Raw genomic sequence first — 19,032 nt, forward strand, 5'->3', positions numbered from 1 at the left:
TTTCTCTGTGTTGGCTGAGATTATCCTTAAAACTTTTGTTGGTAATTGGAGGAATTAGTGAACCAAACAAGGAATTAATTGCCGAGAGTTTTTGGTTGGGGAGAAAACAGAGCAATGGGGAAAGCACTCCAATTTTCCAATGAGAGTGTTTTTCATTCATTCCTCTAAAGAATTCTACGAGGCATATATATAGATATACTACTTTGTGCCTTACTTTACCCAGTAGCTCAACTACAAAATAACTTAAACTTGACCCGATTACACACTTAAATGGCCCACTTGCAAACATAATCATTTTAGCCCAAACACAAAATACAAACAAGACTTTAATTTTAGGGAAAATGACGGCCCGTGACGTGTTTTGATAATTAATATCCGCCAAGAACATGCTGAGAAGGCGGGTATTAATTATTAAAATACGTCATTGGCCGTCATTTTCCCTTAATTTTAACACTATGAAGTTGGCCTTTCAAAACACTAAATGTAAACAAAAACAGAAAGTCTACTCTTACCGCACATTTATACTGCATGCGTGTGGAGCACATTCCGAGTCCCACAAAAATACAGAAAAATACCCATAAATTTTAAAATAATCTTTTATGTAAGTTCTGTAAAAAATCACCCTACGAATTCAGAAAAAGTATTTACCGAAATCCGTTGGACCTGATTTTTTACTTGGTCCCATAGAAGATCATTTTAAAATTTATGAGTATTTTTCCTATATTTTTTTAGGACCCAGAGCGGGCTCCACATGCGTGCTGTATAAATGTGCAGTAACTATAAGAGCCTTGTCCAGTAGGATGGCCATCTCGTCCAGTTGGATGGATCGGCACATGGCTTGGGAAATACAGTAAAACCGAGGCTTAAATCTTGGCTCGTCCGGTTGGATGGGCATCTCGTCTGGTTGGATGACAGATCTTTTCCGGACACATGGCTTGAATTAAAAAACGGAGGCTGAATTTCCAACTTGTTTTGACATTTTTGAGGTGCAACCGGATGGATTTGAGTCTTCTGCAGCCGTTGGCCTTCCGTTTTGCCTCGTACCGCACTCACTTCACCTAGCTAGATCCACAAGTGCTAACCTTCGTTGTTTGGCTTGAAAATCATCACAACCGGCTTTAGGCACCTAAAACGCAAATGAAGTATATCAATATCCAGTGTAGCATAATTGCGGACTTAACGAATGTAAATTGGGGAGCTTAACATGCCAAATAGTAGCATTTTCATTGGCTAGCAAATGGATTTCTTCTTCCATACCTTCAAATTGGTGCGAAGAAAGTCAAATTTTTGCATACAAAAGTGTTTCGTAATTTCAAGTACAGAAGTGCATGTTCCATTTAATGTGAACTATAGCACGACTTTTGAAACATAAAGGGCAAACTTCACGTATAGCCATATACCCCATATGGTTTGCTCGATGTACGGATGTATCTCTTCACCTTTGTTAATTAGCACATTATACTTTGTGCTTTCACAAAGCACAAAGTGTTGCGTTCTAATAAATGAAGGTAAAGGGCCCTGTATCATAACATCGTGCAATCCATAGGAGTTGTAAGTGAAGTTCATCCAAAAATAGATATTCTTTTTTTTTCTCTCTCTCTCCCCCTTCTATCCAAATCTTTTTTCAATATTTTGCTAATATGGGACGGAGAGAGTATTCGGTACAATGTGGTTTTCCAGATAGCATTGACAGATTGAAATCGTTTGGAAATAAAAGAGAGTTTCAATTTGTGGAGAACTCATGCGGTTCTATATCATTACAAAAACTGTACCGAATAAAATGACTTTTGTGCTTGACTCTGCTCTATTAGAACATGATGATTCACTAATGCTCAACTTCTTTACGAGATTGTCTTATTCATGGAGCAACTGTGTATAAGACATTCACTTAGGGTGCGCGATCTAGGTTGTCCGTTTTGGCTTTGGACGGTCCAGATTTAAATAAAACTTTTCCGGAGAAGAGTTAAACAATCTAGTCAAACCACGACCACAAACAAAATGTGGCTGTCTAGCTCAGCTAAATTTGTCTACAAACCCGGATGGAAAGTGGAAGATAAATAGGGTTGCCTTGGAGCACAATCATGAAAATAGCTTGGGAAAGGCTAGGTTTCACAATAACTATAGGGTCCTTGATGAACATGTGAAAAGAAAGCTCCTAATGAATGATAAAGCCGGAAATAAAATATACAAGACTTATGACTCACTTCAGATTTAAGTGGGGGGGCCTGAGAACCTTCCATATCTTCCCAAAGATTGTCAAAATTATGTGGATAAAGAGCAACGTAAATTACTTGTTGAAGGAGATGCTGAGGCGATGCATATAGCTATTTCCTGAACATGAAAGCCGACAATTCTAACTTTTTTTTTGCCATGGATTTGGACAATGAGGGTCGACTAGTGAATGTATTCTGAGCTGATGCAAGGAGTAGAGCAACTTATAAAGAGTTTGGTGATGTTGTGATGTTTGACACAACGTACTTGGTAAACAGGTATGACATGCCTTTTGCTCCATTTGTAGGTGTGAACCATTATGGTCAGTCGATTTTATTGAAATGTGGGCTCATCTCTCATAATTAAAGATACCAAGTCATTATCGTGGTTATTTAATAAGACTTGGATGACATACATGTAGGGATGTGCTCCCAAAGCAATTATTACAGGCCAATGTACAGCCATGAAGAATGCTATAGAAGAAGTATTCCTTAACACCCGACACCGATGGTGTATATGACATATCCTGAAAAAGGTGCCAGAAAAGTTGAGAACCTACGATGCGTATAAGTCAATTTCAAAAGAACTGCGCAATGTAGTTTATGATTCACTGACCAAAGAAGAATTTGAGGATGCTTGGAATGTGTTCACAGAAAAACGTTCAAAATTCTATGCTGGTAGAAATGCATTAGTAATAGATGAGCCCATACTTTACTAGAAGCAATGTTCTGCTTCTGTACTGTCTTTGAACAATTTACATTGAATTAGTGCTGGGTTTGTACAATTGTACATTTCAACATCTTGCTTTTCAGTTCCATTTTTCTTTCTTTTCTTCTTCTCCCAGCACATATGGTTTCTTTCTAAGACTTCGGCCTAAGCGGAGTTCGATTGATTCCAGATGATGAAGAAATGCAAGAGAATCCAGCTAAGATGAAGCAGTTTGTATTGAGCAAGATAAGCCAATTACCCCAACAAGCATCAACAGTGGTGGAAATGACTAAATTGGATAGCATCTCCTGTTCTCCATTGAAACTAAGATTGGCCTGGAATCTCTTATTTGGAAATATCTCCAAACGCAATGTTTGTGTTGCTGGCGATGCCCTTCATCCGATGACACCTGACATCAGTCAAGGTGGCTGCTCAGCTCTGGAGGATGGTGTTGTTCTTGCTAGGTGCCTCGGGGAAGCTTTATTGCAAAAACCAAGAAACGAGATTCAAACATATATTTTATTTTGCTATTTCTGAAGAAAAATAGAAAAAAATACGATTTGTACCATTATAAAAGATTGTAAAATAAGAAAGTTTGTAATTTTGTCAAACCTTGTTTACTACTGTATGTTTTTTCAAGGACAAAATTTGAAGTCGAAATGTGCATTATCTAGTGATATCCAATTCTAGTGTAATTGTTCAAGGCAGGAGAGAAACTACTCAGTTGGATATGTCATGATGTCTCTGTAAGGGCCTGGCCAAGTGGAGTCCCATGAGCATTTTTGTTTGGCATTAAGACGTCCCTAGAGCATACTGTGTTTCGCGCGATTATCTTTGGCTGCTTCTCTGTATTGGATTTGGAGGGGGAGAGGAATTTCCGTTTGTTTGATCAATCAAGAAGACTGATTCAAAAAGGTTACTTGCCATCAAATGGAGGGTCCTTGCTAGAAATTTTGCTACTTAAGCTTTGAGGTGTATCTAGCGTTCGGTGTTTCGTTTTTTTGTTCAGCTTTATATAGAATTTTTGAAGTCGTGTACCTTCCGAATGTTTCCATTTCCAATTCTGATTCTTTCTGGATCGGGGGAGGGTTAAACTTTCTAACAGAATGTTACACCCCCCCTTGCCGAATCATTGTCATCTGGTGTTACATTACTCGTTGTGCTTCTACAAGGTATGAAGTGTTATGTGCTAAATGCTAATAAACCAATGTGAAGAGTGTATCAGCACATCGAGCGAACCACTGGATTACTTTTAAGTGAAGTTTGTCCAAAAATAAACAAATTGGTTATATGGTATGGAGAAAGTATTCGCCTATTCGGTACTACGTGCTCTTCCAGATGGCATTGGCAGTTTGAAATCGTTTGAAAATAAAAGAGAGTTCCAATTTTTGAAGAACTCATATGGTTGAATATCAATTGTAAGACTTCATAATGAATAAAATGACTTCTTTAATAGTCTATGACGACTGAAGTCATGTGCGACACGGCAATAGAAAAACTTTGAGCTCTGACGTGCATCAAACTGGGCACATGACCTTGTGCAGTGTAAAAAGCATCAAAATTCATTGAATTACTAGTGAAGAAACTAATAATATTATTTCTGCAAGGTATTTTATAGCAGGTTTTTTTTTTTTTTTTTCTTTTGGTCATTCAACGAATGGATCATCACTCCGGTCTGTCAATCGCTTGCTAGCATTTTCATGTAAAAAATACTGCTCTCCAGAATTTGGTTAATCTCATATCTCAACTCGACCTGAATGAGTTGTAGGAACGACTACCCGCTCCAAGTGTAAAAAGTCCACCTGACTACTCTTTGATCATGCAACTGGTCCTTAGACAAAAAAAAGAATCCTCTGACTGCCCGCTCAACTTTCATTCTAGCTGGTTAATTTATGGTACAAGTAGTTTAGCAGTTATGCATACCACAGGGGGCCTGTGGTGACCCAAGTCACCACAGCGTTGTAGTGCCTGCCCCTAAACAGCACAATTTTGGGGCTGCAAGGGGTTTAAAAAAAAAAAAGGGCTGCAAGGCTCTGTTAGGTGGAAAGCTGAGAAAAAAATTAAATGTTTCAATTTTTAATCCATTTGAACCGGTACAAAGATTTTATTTTTCTTATCATTTTATTTTAAAGTGTCATAATTAATTTTTGACGTTAAGACTTTCGTTAGTTAGCCCTAAGAGAGTCGTAAAATCAAATAGCTCTTAGAGCTAACTAACAAGAGCCTTATAGCAAAAATTTAATTATGACCCTTTAAGATAAAATGATAAAAAAAATAAGATCTTCACACTGATTCAAACAGATTGAAAATTAGAGCAATTAATTTTTAAACCATCTTTAGGCAGTTTATATATTAAAAAATGTGGTTAAAAATTTAAGTGCTCCAATTTTCAATTCGTTTGAATCGGTGTGAAGATCTCATTACTTTGATCATTTTATTTTAAAGGGTTATAATTAATTTTTGGCTCTAGGGCTCTTGTTAGTTAGCCTTAAGAGATATTAGGTTCTACAACTTTCTTAGAACTAATTAACGAGAGTTCTAGAGTGAAAAATTAATTATGACCATTTAAAATAAAATAATTAAAAAAATAAAATCTTCACACTAGTTAAAATGAATTAAAAATTAGAGTACTTAATTTTTTTTCTTGACTTTCCACCCAACAAGGCCTTGCAGCTTCTTTTTTTAACCCCTTTGCAGTCCCAAAACTGTGTCCTTTAGGGGCACCACAACCTATGATGACTTGGGTCACCACAGGCCCCTCGGATCCTCGGGGTGGTAACCAAGATGACAATGGGTTACTCCTATGGGTTTGGCTCTCATGTGGACACGGCCCAATGACGGAACTAGCTTAAGGCATAGGGGGGTCATGGCCCTTGCATAGTTTCTGTTTGGTTTTTTAATTTTAGTATTAATATTACTTGTTTTTTTGTTTATTAAGAGCACCTAAATATTATATTTTTTATTGGATATTGGAGTATTTAGATATTTAAATGCTTTAAGAATGTATTCGTTTTGGATCCTAGAATTCAATCCTTCTCTCTACGCGCGGTTTCCCAAAAGTTTTTCCTTCAATTAGTAATTTTTCATTTCTTTTTCTATTTCTCTACACTCATTACCCAAAAAATCTCCCTCAAAACCCTAACCAAACAAACTACAAAGATTCCGGAGCCTTGAAATTTCAAAATGTTGTAGTTCGGCCTCCGCGTTTACAAAATCTTGATTCTGTCCCTAGGCACGGGTTTGAACGTCCCTATGGCCCCTCGCTCCCATTTGAAACCCATGATTCGCCTATTGTCTTCTTCTGCCTCTGGTGGGGCGACACGCACCTATGGGTTTCATGTCTCCTTTAAAGGACCCAGCCAGAGATTTAAAGTCTCTATGAATAGCTGCGCCTGGTTGTCCCCTCCTCCATGATCAAGTCCCATGAATTGCTCTGATTTACTACAATTTTTCTATTTGATTTTCCGGATCAAGAGAATCCACGTCCTTTTTGCCCATGTGACAGTAAATCACTAGGCATATAGGAGTAAATACTAAACAGTAATAACAACTAGGAATCTAATGTCAGAACCACGTGGAGGACACAGGGGGCTAATGGGAATGGAACCATCTAAGGTCAAAGGAGAGGCATGTGAGGTGGCAGTATCGAATGATCTGAAGCAAAAATAAATTCCAAGTTGAGTCGTTGACTATTTTTATCTATTTTGAATGAAAATTAGATAACTGAATTAAGCATTTAGAGTTGTTCGATTAATTAAAATAATTTGTTTTTAAAACAACTTACAATTTTTTAATTAATAGTAAATGACTCAGATCATCTATATAGGGCCCTGGAGTGGGCCCTCAAATGCCCCACAAATCCATCTGTGCACGATTTGTGAAAGAGGATCTATACCCATAGACGTTCCTAGCAAAAATACTTTGGAAATATGGCTAGTTGTCCGATCGTTAAATTTTGGACTCCAAGATGAGTCAAAGTGCGCATAAGCAACCATCACTGCATAGAAAGATAGTTAACTTAATCCAATCCATAGTTAACAGTTAGTTTACTTTTGAAGTTATTAGAAAAGTGATTTGCAAGTCAAAAATCTCTGCAGTTCTATCATGTTCTATACTTTCTATTCCCTTAAGCTGTGGACGCAGGTGGTTCAGTAGAAGAGAGATCAAAACCCTAAAGGGTTGGTCGAGTCCTTGAGTGGGAGTAATATTGTATGGCAGCAAGAAGCTTACATTGTCATTTCTCAAATTCGTAGGTATGGCAAAACAAAAACAAAAAACTTTGGGAACACTAGCGGCTTGTCCTTTGGTTAACTTCGAGACTCCAAAATTAGTGGAAATGCACATAAGTTGACTCGAACACTCAATCATAAAAGGAAAAAAGATAAAAGGTTGGCAGGAGTTCAATATATATATATATTTTTTTGTGCCACACTTTATAAGCTTGTTAGCGGGGGTTAGGGAGGAGTTAGTATATAAGTAATTAGTCCACCCCTTGGATTATTCAAATGACATTGCATCTGATCTTCTCGGGCAGTGATATCCTGCAATCATTCATTGTTGTAAGTTATTTTCAGCCATTTACCTTTAATTGGTTGTTTTCAGCCATCCAAGACCAATTGCTGTGCTTTGCCTCCCTTCTATTGAACTTCTTAGTCATTTACCTTTAATTGGTCATTGCAGCTTCAGCTTCAAGAATATGGTACAGACAGCAAAGATGAGTATGATAATTTCGAAGCTGAAGAAGAGGAAATTCAAGAACCCCTTGCAGAAAAGCTGAATCATGCCCTCAAGCACCGTGTGAAGGAAGACTTGGAGCTCGATGGCCAATACAAAGTTCCTGCAGACCTCTCGCATAACAAAGAGGGACCCGAAAATGCGGAGTCAATGGAGACTGCGGTTGAGGTTATTTCCCGATGCATGGAATACGTTGAAAAGTACGGAAATGATGATGTAGGTCAAGAGGTGGCCGGTCATTGTGGAGGAAAGTAGTGATGAGTCTGAAGTGTTGGATTGTGAGACTATTGTTTTGACTTATTCAAATCTTGATAACCATTAAGCACCCTGGGAAGATTGGAGCTCCCGAAGGAAGGAGAAAGAAGAAGTTAGCTGCAGAAAAGGTCTCGGGAGCCTTGAGTGCTCCCAGCCCTATCATATCTATTAAAGGGAAAGAGAACCTTCCTGTGGACTACTTACCTCACGGTAGAAAATCTTCTATTGAAAAGGTGAACGATGCAACTACCTTAAGAAAAGATGAGCAGAAGAGGAAGCAACATGTTCAGGAGTACTCAAAGGAGGAAAAGAAAGAGCTGAAGGTATTTTCTTGTTTTAGCTTAGATTGCACATGACAAATTGACAACGAATGAATTTGCAACACCCCCTCTCTCACACACACGCACACATTCGCACACACAAACCCTGATAACGGACGAGATCATCATTTTGGCCAGTGGCCGAAAAAGGATTTCAGATGAGAATCATCCTCACTGAATGTTCTTTTTTCTTGGCTTTTATCGTGTGGTGCTTGGATAAATTTGGATTTGTACTTGGTTTTTCTCATTTTCTTGATTTGCTCGTGTCATTGATGTTGAACCACTTTGTATGTAGGGTGCTGTAAATTAAGGAAGAAAGGCGTGAAGCGCGTCGTGTGAAAAAAGAAGTGAAAAGGAACTATACAGGGGTGAGGCGCAACGTGCTCGGAGAGTTGCTGCCTTTACTGGTCCATCTGGCATTCATCTTATGTGAGTACGCTGACTGTTGGAGATCATGTCCAGAATTTTTAGTACTCTGTTAGTTATTTGGAATCGCTTAAAGGGTTTATGCTCGGTTGATTTGATTTATGTTTCAAGTTTTACAGAGAAAGGGCATGAGGTTACAATTATGCCCAACCGGTTAAGCTCGTGGGCGGATCGAGGGGCAAAATTGTCCAAATCGACCAGAAATTGGCTACCGATTTGATTGCCAAAGTGATTCTTCATAAATATGGTTAGGATATATCCTTGAAACAAGTAACGTTACACTGAGATTTACATAGTTAAGGAAACAGAAAAGCTTGCATTGTTAACCACTAACCACCGCATTACTTTTGTATCTGTTTACCTATTTCTTTGCTTTGTTTTCGGTCTCCTCTTGCTTAAAAAAAAAAAAAGAGGAGAGAGAAGATTAACACATAATAGTTGTGAAGTTACTTTCGTCTTTTACATGTTACATGAGTTTAATAGTCTTGATTCATTGTGTTATGATTGCTACAATTCATTATCATGATTGTGCAATGTTTAAGGTATAAGATGCTGAAGATGACAGATTTGCTCCTGATGATGAGTTTGAAGACGAGGATATAGATGATGAAATAGATCCTGCAATGAAAGAAAAAATTGAAAGGTAAGCTTATTGAGGTTCATTTTGAGTAAGAGTTTTATTTATCTGTGAATCAAGATATGCCATTATTACTCTTATCTTAAATAATAAACATTTTTGCCATTGTCTCAGCAATGGTTCTTCGTGTTTCCAGGTTTCCTGTTGTAAGGCTTGTTAGAAAACACTAATAAGAGGCTTGTTAGAAAACACTAATAACAAAGTCAAATCCTAAGTCAATTAATCAAACCAACAGGTGGCAATTCTAACTCATATTTTTTAACCCGTCTAAATCCGCCCACTTTTAACCCAATACAATCCGCTCATATTATATAATGGATTGAAATGAATTGAACCCATATTTACATAGATTTATATAGTTGAAAATGGATTCAATATAAGTTGGGATTAAAAAACTCATCCTTGCACAGGAGTCTCTCGCCTCCTGTACGCATCATGTACTAGACAAAACAAAAGCAAATAGAAGCTCGGTTTTTTGCTAGAAAATGGGTTCAGTGAGTTACATCCTCTCTCTCTCTCTCTCTCTCTCTCTCTCTCCATTTCAAAGACTTCTTATCTCCAACTCCAAGGACCAAGACTTACCAACCCCTAGAGCTATAAGTTAATTGTCTTAATTTTTGTCTTTATTCAAAAAAAAATGGCATTTGTTATTTTTTTTGAATTAATTTTTTCATCTTTATTCAAAAAATTACGATCAAAATGACTTCTTCTTTTTTTTTGTATTTATTTAAATTTTTTTCTATATTTGTTAATTTTGCTTTAAATTTTTTTAACTTATTGATTCTTCTCGTTCAGAAGAATCGGAAAAGTTTTTTTTTTTTTATCGAAACTCAAATTTTTTTTAAGAAAATTTTATTTTTGTACTTATTTTTTCTTTATTCAAAAAATCATGAGTTTAGATCATAATTTTTTACTTTTTCGATTCCTCTTATTGAAACGAATCAATAAACTACAAAAGTTTGATGCAAAATAAACAAATACAAAAAAAATTTAAATAAAGAAAAAAAAAGTCACTCAATTTTTAATCCAAACGCACCCAAAACTGGCATTGGTATACAGATATTTTAGCTTAGGTATATACCTACATTTTGATTCCCTTCAACACGTATATATACAAAGATCTCCCCTATTTTCCAAAAATGGGAGAAAAGGAAGTAAAATGGGTCGGGTCGGGTGGGTTTGGACCATAATTTTAAAATTTTTCGATTCTTCTCTTTGAATAGAACTAATAATCCAAAAAAAAATTGACACAGAACGTACAAATATAAAAAAAATTAAAAATTGACTTATATAGCCGAAAGACCCCACGGGGTTTTGCCCATTTGTGAACATGTTTCAATCCTATTGGGAGAAGACAGTGGAGAAGGAAAGGAGGGGGGAAGAGGGGGGAAAAAAAGAAAAAATAAATAAAAAAAGAGGAAACACGGGTCGAGTTGGGTCGGGTGGGTTTGGGTTTGGCTTAACCCATATTCGACCCAATTCATTTCACCCCGTTTACTATTTGACCCGCCCATATTTGACCCGTGACTCGTTTCAACCCGCTCATTTGCCACCTCTAAAACCAACCATAGCAAGTGTCACGGGGGTGTAAATCGCCTACAGATTCAGCCCGTGATGGCACCAAGTTTCCAACAAGACTTGATATCAACCAACAAAATAGAACACACACACGAGTTTGAATGAAGTCTAGCACGCACACAGTATACAGGAACCCGTCCCAATCTTTTAGTGCACCGACAATACAAGGAAAACATTTAGAGTACTAGACAGAACATTTGTAACGCCCACCGACAATACAAGGAAAACATTTAGAGTACTAGACAAAACATCTGTAACCCCCCGATTTTCAGACACGTTAATTAAATCATTTCTAATTGATTTAATAACCCATAAAACTGATTTAAGAAATAAAATTTTACTAAATAAAGTTTAGCAGCAAAAATCTCAAATACCAAATTCAAAATAACTTAACTGTCTTACAATCCAATAAATAAAAAAAAAACAGAGTTTGACAAATGTGATAACACTTTTGGAAATTCAAATAACAATACTTTAAATTAACAGAGCTTCTAAGGGTGGGGTATCCATGGCTCGACAAACTCCCCTTCCTCAGCTGGGAGGTCCTCACCTTGATACTGGTCATCTTCAAGAGGATTCTGCTCTTCGATCTCTTGATTACCTGGCATAAAACACCAGCCCAACGGCACCATAATGAGTTTTGAAACTCAGTAGATAATCCGAACCCTACTAACCCCTTACTCTACAGTTAGCAGTTCGACAATATAAAAATTGACAATATGCAGAAGGCACAGAATAGTAGCACATCATCCTTTTTCTTTACTATCCATCAACTTACATGATATCTAAGGATTCTCTCCACGACATCCTTTTTCTTCCACATCCACTAACTACAACTGTCTCATGGGTCCACCCTTCCTCTTGCTTATCCTGCACCAGGATCCTATGTGAGTTCATCTAAATTATGTATCTAGCATGTTCTCACTTAAGACCATAACAGGAGGATCGAGTCCTCCCATGACGCATCGTACATTAGGGTCGGGGACTCCCTACCACTACTTATAACCGTTTCATGGGACCTATTCCCTCTTGAACAAAAGAAGCAAATTTTCCCATGACGCATTATACAATAGCGTCACAACATCTCTCAACACTGGGCCCCATTGGTTACCCATTCAACACAGGGCCCCATTGGTTACCCTTGCCATCACCATGGCTCAAATCATCATCCACAAACTCACACTTTCAACACTTTATTATTTTCCATTACTTAACATCGTCTACGTGAGTCGCTACTCGTAACCATCCCGTGAAATTAACCTAGTTGTCCAATCTAACAATCAGGTAATTCCACAACAACATGATTATTTGAAAGGCTGGAAAGAAAATAACACTATGACAAAATCAAGGTTGATGCTCAAAGTTTAACATGTCCGAAGGCAGTAGAATTAATGTTTCGAACTTCCCACTGTTCATCCAAATTATATTCAATCCAAGGATTTAGAATTAACACGAGTTTAAACCTCAGGGGTTGAAAGTAATAAAGTATATATTGTATCAAAATAATTTGAACTATTAACTAACTAAAGGACTAAACCGTAGTTTATTCCGAAACTTTTTTAAAAAGTCCTCTGTTCAACGCAGGAGGTGACATCGGCATGATGTCGCCTCATCTTCAACCTCAGGCCAAATGAAAAATTATAGAGTGTGGTAAACTCACACGCTCAAAACTTTGATCGACGCATGTGATCTAACCTGACATTGTACGGAGGCTTGTTATATCATTATCCGAACCGTCCTGAGGAGGTGAACAAGATGGACAGATCAGCTTTTCCGTACCAGCAAAAATAAATAAATAAACGCAGATTTTTGTTCGGAGCTCGGTTCGCACTCTCTTTCTTCGTTTGTGTTCATTTTATACGCTATGGAGTGCTAAAATTGGTCTTAACCTACTGGGAAACAACCAATATACTGGGCCCGAATATTAATTAGCTTTTCACAGCGACGTAATGTTCCAATTCCAAGCTTTTTCGAAAGTTTACGGTTCGGCTTGGGTTTCTTGTTATCGCAACGAAACGTCAAACGTACATCACCTGCACATTGATAGTATTATATAGTAACATATAAATATACACAGCAAGATGGAGTGTAATTGCATTATGCAAAATTTGAAAACCAACATAAAAGCTACAGCAAACTCTCAACAGAAAACAGAAGATTTCCAATTTAGGTGAGGTTGATGCATGGAGTTATCTACATCCGTTCAAAGCCATCAAAACATTAATCAGGAACTAAATATACTTATGGGGAAGTAGGAGAGTGATTATCCTACCTTGGTTTCGGTCGAAAAAGCGGTTAACTGGTTTGGACGGTTTCGGACAGCTACGAAAGAATCGGAGAAGACGACGGAGCAACAGGACGCCGGGGCTGACTTCGGATAATTAGGAATTGGTTCAGAGGTGCTCGGGGTCGTGCTAGAGTTGGTGTAGCGCGGATTTAGGTTCGGGTGAGTGTAGAACCGGAACCCACTTCACATTTTTCCTCCAGACCTCCCTTGCCGAAGCTTAGATTCTCTCTCTTTTTCCTTTCCTTGCTTTTGAATTTCTATGGTAGTGTGAAGGGTGTTAATGTTCAGTTTTCTGGATTGGAAGGGGGATATGCTTATAATGGAGAGAAGAGTGGGGTGATAGGGAGGAGTAGTGGGCGAGAGAAAAAAAATGGAGTAGAAGGGGTGGTGGCTCGGCAGAGAGAGAGAGAAATAAGGAAGTGAGGGAACATGGTTCCTAAAATTTTGGGATGGGTACGTAGTGTTAGGTTTGGGTAGGAAAAAGAATTATTTATATGTATGTATATGTATATATGTTGAACAAAAAAAGTAGTTACTGATTTTTATGAAATTTAAATAAATAATGAAACTAATTGTAAAATAAATAATCGGGTAAACTTGTTAGTTTATTTAATTAACAATATGTCTGTGTGTATGTGTGTGTGTGTCTATATATATATATATTAAAAAAAATTAAGGCCAAAATTAGGGTCGTTACAACCTATCCCCCTTAAAATATTTTCGTCCTCGAAATTAAAATGTACCTTCTGGAGGAAACAGATATGGGTAGTTGGTGCGCATAGTATCGGCTCGCTCCCAAGTTGACTCCTTTATACCCTGATGCCGCCATAAGATCCTGACAAGTTTGATCGTCTTACCACGAATATTCTTCTCACTATAATCTTGGATCTCAACCGGTTGTTCATCGAAAGTCGTGTCTTCGTTAAGTGTTATCTCCTCCCAGTTGAGTATGTGGGAGGGGTGTGACATGTATTTGCGAAGCATAGACACATGAATAACGTTGTGAACTCTGTCAATCTGTGGTGGCAGGGCTAGGCGATAGGCGACTTCTCCAATCTTCTCCAAAATCTCGAATGGTCCGATATACCGGGGTGATAGCTTCCCTTTCTTTCCAAATCGAATAACTCCTCGTCGTGGCTTGATTTTAACAAATACATGCTCTCCAGCTTGAAAAGACAGTGGTATGGTCCTCTTGTCAGCGTATCCTTTCTATCGGCTTTGAGCAGTCAAAAGTCGTTGGCGGATGATTTTGACTTTTTCTGTTGTCTCCCTAACAAGTTCTGGTCCTAATAGGCTTGACTCCCTTAGCTCGGTCCAACAGATAGGTGATCGGCATGGTCATTCATATAGGGCTTCGTACGGAGCCATCTCGATACTGGCTTGATAGCTGTTGTTATAAGCGAATTCGACCAACGACAAGTGACGCTCCCAATTTCCACCTAAGTCCAAGGCACAGGCATGGAGCATATCCTCTAGGGTCTGAATCGTCCTTTCGATTTGTCCGTCCGTTTGTGGGTGGAAAGCTGTACTCAAACGAAGGTCTGTTCCCAATGCTTTCTGTAGACTCTGCCAGAATTTTGACGTGAAGCGTGGGTCGCGGTCGAATACAATTGATACCGGTACCCCATGTAGTCGTACAATCTCTTGAATGTAGAGTCTGCCGAACGATTCCATGGTATCTGTCATGCGTACAGGGAGGTAATCGAGGTAATCCTGTCATGCGCACATCATTCCATAGTCAATCGATCAACAATTACCCAGATGGCAGTGTTGGATTTAGGTGATCGAGGTAATCCTGTGACGAAGTCCATAGTGATGTGCTCCCACTTCCAATCAGGTATAGGTAATGGCTGAAGTGTTCCTCCAAGTTTTTGGTGTTCAGCTTTAACTTGCTAACAAGTGAGACACGTGGACACGTAAACTACTACAGCCTTCTTAATTCCGCTCCACCAATATTGACGATGGAGATCTTGGTACATCTTCGTACTTCCTGGATGTACGGCAAAGTTAGAATGGTGAAACTCCTTCAATACGGCTTTTCGAAGTGTACCAATGTCAGGTACAAAAATTCGTTCTTGGAAACGGAGACTCTTGTCGGAGTGAACTGCCCACCCAGCTGATGCTTTTCTAGTTGAAAGTTGGTATATATGATGAAATCGCACTCCTGATCAAAGGTTTGGGCCAACAGAATTTCTCGATGTAAAGGGGGCGTGACAAACAAAGCAAAAAGGCAGGCTCCTTCTGCTCTTACGGTAGGTTGAAGTCTGAACTCATTAATGGCTTCCATCATTTTCCATTCCCTGATGGCCATACTTGCCACCTATCCTCAAGTTTTGCGACTGAGAATGTTAGCGACTACATTGGCCTTCCCAGGGTGATAAGACAATGTGAAACTGTAGTCCTCCATTTATTCCATCCATCTCCTTTGCCTCATGTTCAGCTCCTTTTGAGTGAATAGATACTTCAAACTTTTGTGATCATTGAACACCTCAAACTGTTCTCCGTATAGATAGTAACGCCAGGACTTAAAGGCGAATACTACTGCCGCCAATTCCAAATCATGAGCCGGATAATTCTTCTCATGCTGCCTTAGTTGTCAGGATCCATAAGCGATGACCTTTCCATTTTGTATGAGCACAGCTCCCAATCCATCTTTGGATGCGTCATAGTACACTGCATATCCCACATTTCGCTCGGGAATTATTAATATGGGGGCGCTGGTTAATCTCTTCTTGAGCTCTTGGAACGATTTCTCACACGCTTCGTTCCATTCAAACTTGACCCCTTTCTGGGTCAGTCGTGTCATTGGTTTCCCCAAAATTGAGAAATCTTGAATGAACCTTCTGTAGTAGCCAGCTAATCCTAAGAAACTCCTAATCTCAAACACTGTTGATGGTCGTTTCCAGTCCATGACAGCTTCTACTTTGCTATTATCCATAGAGATTCCTTTCTTAGACACCACGTGTCCTAGAAATTTGACTTCTTTCATCCAAAATTCGTACTTGCTGGCTTTTGCGTATAATTGATTATCCCAAAGTACTTACAGTACAATTCTCAAATGCTCCTCATGTTCCTTCTCTGTTGGCGAGTACACCAAAATGTCATCAATGAACACTACCACAAATTTGTCCAAATATGGTGTGAAAATTTTGTTCATTAGACACATGAAAACGGCAGGAGCGTTGGTTAGCCCAAATGGCATCACCACAAATTCATAGTGACCATAACGGGTTCGAAAAGCCGTCTTGGGTATGTCACTATCTCTAACTCGCAGTTAATGGTATCCAGACCGTAGATCGATCTTTGAAAAGCAAGTTGATCGAACAAGTCATCGATTCTAGGTAAGGGATAATGGTTCTTGATTGTGACTCTATTGAGTTGGCGATAGTCAATGCAGAGTCTGAGTGTTCCTTCTTTCGTTTTGACGAATAAAGCTGGGGCCCCACGGTGATGTACTGGGTCGGATAAAACCTTTGTCCATTAATTCTTGTAGCTGAGTCTTCAACTCTCGTAGTTCCGCTGGTGCCATTCTGTATGGTGCCATGGATATTGGTGCCATGCCTGGTTGTAACTCGATCATGAAATCCAAGTCCCGATGTGGCGGCAGTCCAGGTAACTCATCAGGAAACACGTCCTCATACTCACACACAATATGAGGAAGACCGAGTTCCATACGATCTATCTCCTTTAGCTTGAGGCTTGCTAGCCAGCCAGAAAGCTTATCATGCCACCTTGATCGGTGTGTGGTTATAGCGCAGGGGTCTTGTCTATCCCCCTTAAATTTGAAGCACGTACCATCTGGTGAATACGTTGTCACCATCTTCCGATGGCAATCTATGACAGTGCGATGCGCGGATAACCAATCCATTCCAAGTATGACATCAAAGTCTGTCATGTCGATTACTCGTAGGTTGAAAGTTAATCTCAAGTTAGATACTTCTAATTCGCACCCCTTACAGATTAACCCCATAGAAATTTTACTGCCTAATGGTGAGGTTACATGCATCGTCGTCCCTAGAAGTTCTGTTTCTAGTCCAAGAGTAGAAACACATGCAGCAGATATGAAAGAGTGCGAAGCTCCTGAATCGAATAATGCTTGAATACAAGTGTTATATAGTATAAGAGTACCTTGTATCACTGATGGGTTATACACCTCCTCAGTATCTTGCTCGGTGCCTTGCAGAGCAAAGACTCTACCTTCTGTTGGCTTATTCTGTCCGCCTGCATTGTTCTGAAAAGGACAGAATTGTTGCCGATTCCATCCGATCTTCTGTTGGTTCGGATTAACCGGATTCTGGTTCCTAAACCCTGACGGTCGAGCCTGAAATTGCTGCTGTCCCCCTTGCCCAAAATTCCCAGATCCAATAAGTTTTGGGCAGTTGTTCCTGAAATGGCCTTCTTGGTTACAGTTGAAACACCTGTGGTTATAAAATGCCTGGGGTGAATTTTGGTTTTGGTTTTGATTTGGATTAGACTTGGAGTTCTTCCAGGTTTAAGGGATTTGCTGTAGAGGGCGAGGGTTGTTCTGGTAATAGGTTGTTTGAGCGACAATAGTCTTGTTGTGATTTGTTCGCATTGGTCCTCCAACCGACGGGCCATTTTTCTTTTGCGCCTCCCAGGTTGACTTTGAATTAGATTTCTCGCGTTCCATCATAAGTGCACATCTCACCACCTCTGCATAGGTGTGATACTCATGAGAAACCACACTAGTACGAATACAGTGGGACAGACCCCATTCGAACTTCCTTGCCTTTGCATCATCGGTGGGTACTATAGTAGTTGCATGACGCGTGAGTTCTTCAAAACGGGCAGCATACTGGGTTACTGTCAGAGTACGCTGCTTCAAGTCCATAAATTCCTGGGCCATGGCTTGGAAGTATTTTTCAAGGAAAAGGTTTTCAAACATCCGCCAGGTCATAGTTGTCAGATTATGAGTGGTTTTAATCAAATCCCACCAATGATCTGCTTCCCCTTGCATCTGAAATGTTGCTAAGGCAATGCGATCACCCGCATTGGTCACATTAAGTACTTCCAGGTACTTGGAGATTTGTTTGATCCATGCTTCTGCAGCACTAGGGTTTGCTTCCCCATAAAAGATCGGAGGGCGATGTTTGCAGAATGCATCCAAAAGTTGATATCTACTCCTGGTTAGAGGTCCATGTTGTTGTTGTTGTGGCTGTTGAGGGTTAGCAGCAGCAGCAGCAACAAATGCTTGCATCAGTTGAATTAAGTCGGGCTGTCCTCCTTGCCCATCTGGTTGTGATCCGCCATTTTGTCCATCGTTCATGTGGGACCCGTGTCGTGTTTCCACCATCTATATATAAATATATATATATATATATGAAATTTTTTTTTGTTTTTTTGTTTGGGGGTTTTCTGTTTTCATACTTAGTGAGCATTAATAAGCGACGAATGTAATAACATCAATGTGACAAAAGTCAATTTTTTTTTTTAATACTGGAATGAAGTATATGAGTCCTACTACCAACTAGAATAAAATAAAAAAAAATAAATTAGAACATGATGAAAAGGAAACAATACTACTGTCTAAAAAGAACATTAAACAAATAAAGAAAGTCAGACTACTATGTCACCCTACTCAATAGTTCAAGACTACATTTTCCTTATTGACCCTCAAAACTACCCTAATTTCTCCTCATCTAGTCGTCGAAAAAATTCGGATACTGCCTTCTCATCATACTCTCAGGCTCCATAGTTTGCTTGGTAACGCCGTAGCACTCCCATGTCACAGTCCACAGCGGGTCGTTCTGATGTTCATTGGGACCAACTACATTCTGCATGTGGATTTGTGTTTCGATGTATTCTCGGTGATCATTATAATCCACCCCTGCAGGTACGATGTGACTGTCATCTCT

General features: G+C 39.1%; 2 protein-coding genes across 2 annotated transcripts; both read right to left on the reverse strand.

Annotated features, from left to right (window-relative positions):
* Nucleotides 1-11,360: 11,360 nt before the first annotated feature.
* Nucleotides 11,361-16,094, reverse strand: LOC131330378 (uncharacterized). The gene is made up of 7 exons (XM_058363927.1): nucleotides 15,774-16,094; nucleotides 14,914-15,048; nucleotides 14,533-14,869; nucleotides 13,900-14,322; nucleotides 12,763-12,902; nucleotides 12,565-12,637; nucleotides 11,361-11,470 (listed from the first exon to the last, which is right to left on the reverse strand). The coding sequence occupies exons 1-7, from the start codon at nucleotides 16,092-16,094 to the stop codon at nucleotides 11,361-11,363; spliced, it is 1,539 nt and encodes a 512-aa protein (XP_058219910.1).
* Nucleotides 16,095-16,544: 450 nt separating this feature from the next.
* Nucleotides 16,545-18,470, reverse strand: LOC131330379 (uncharacterized). The gene is made up of 2 exons (XM_058363928.1): nucleotides 17,662-18,470; nucleotides 16,545-17,541 (listed from the first exon to the last, which is right to left on the reverse strand). The coding sequence occupies exons 1-2, from the start codon at nucleotides 18,468-18,470 to the stop codon at nucleotides 16,545-16,547; spliced, it is 1,806 nt and encodes a 601-aa protein (XP_058219911.1).
* Between the last annotated feature and the right edge of the window lie 562 nt (nucleotides 18,471-19,032).

This window comes from Rhododendron vialii, chromosome 6a (assembly GCF_030253575.1).
Source record: "Rhododendron vialii isolate Sample 1 chromosome 6a, ASM3025357v1".
Classification (NCBI taxonomy): Eukaryota; Viridiplantae; Streptophyta; class Magnoliopsida; order Ericales; family Ericaceae; genus Rhododendron; species Rhododendron vialii.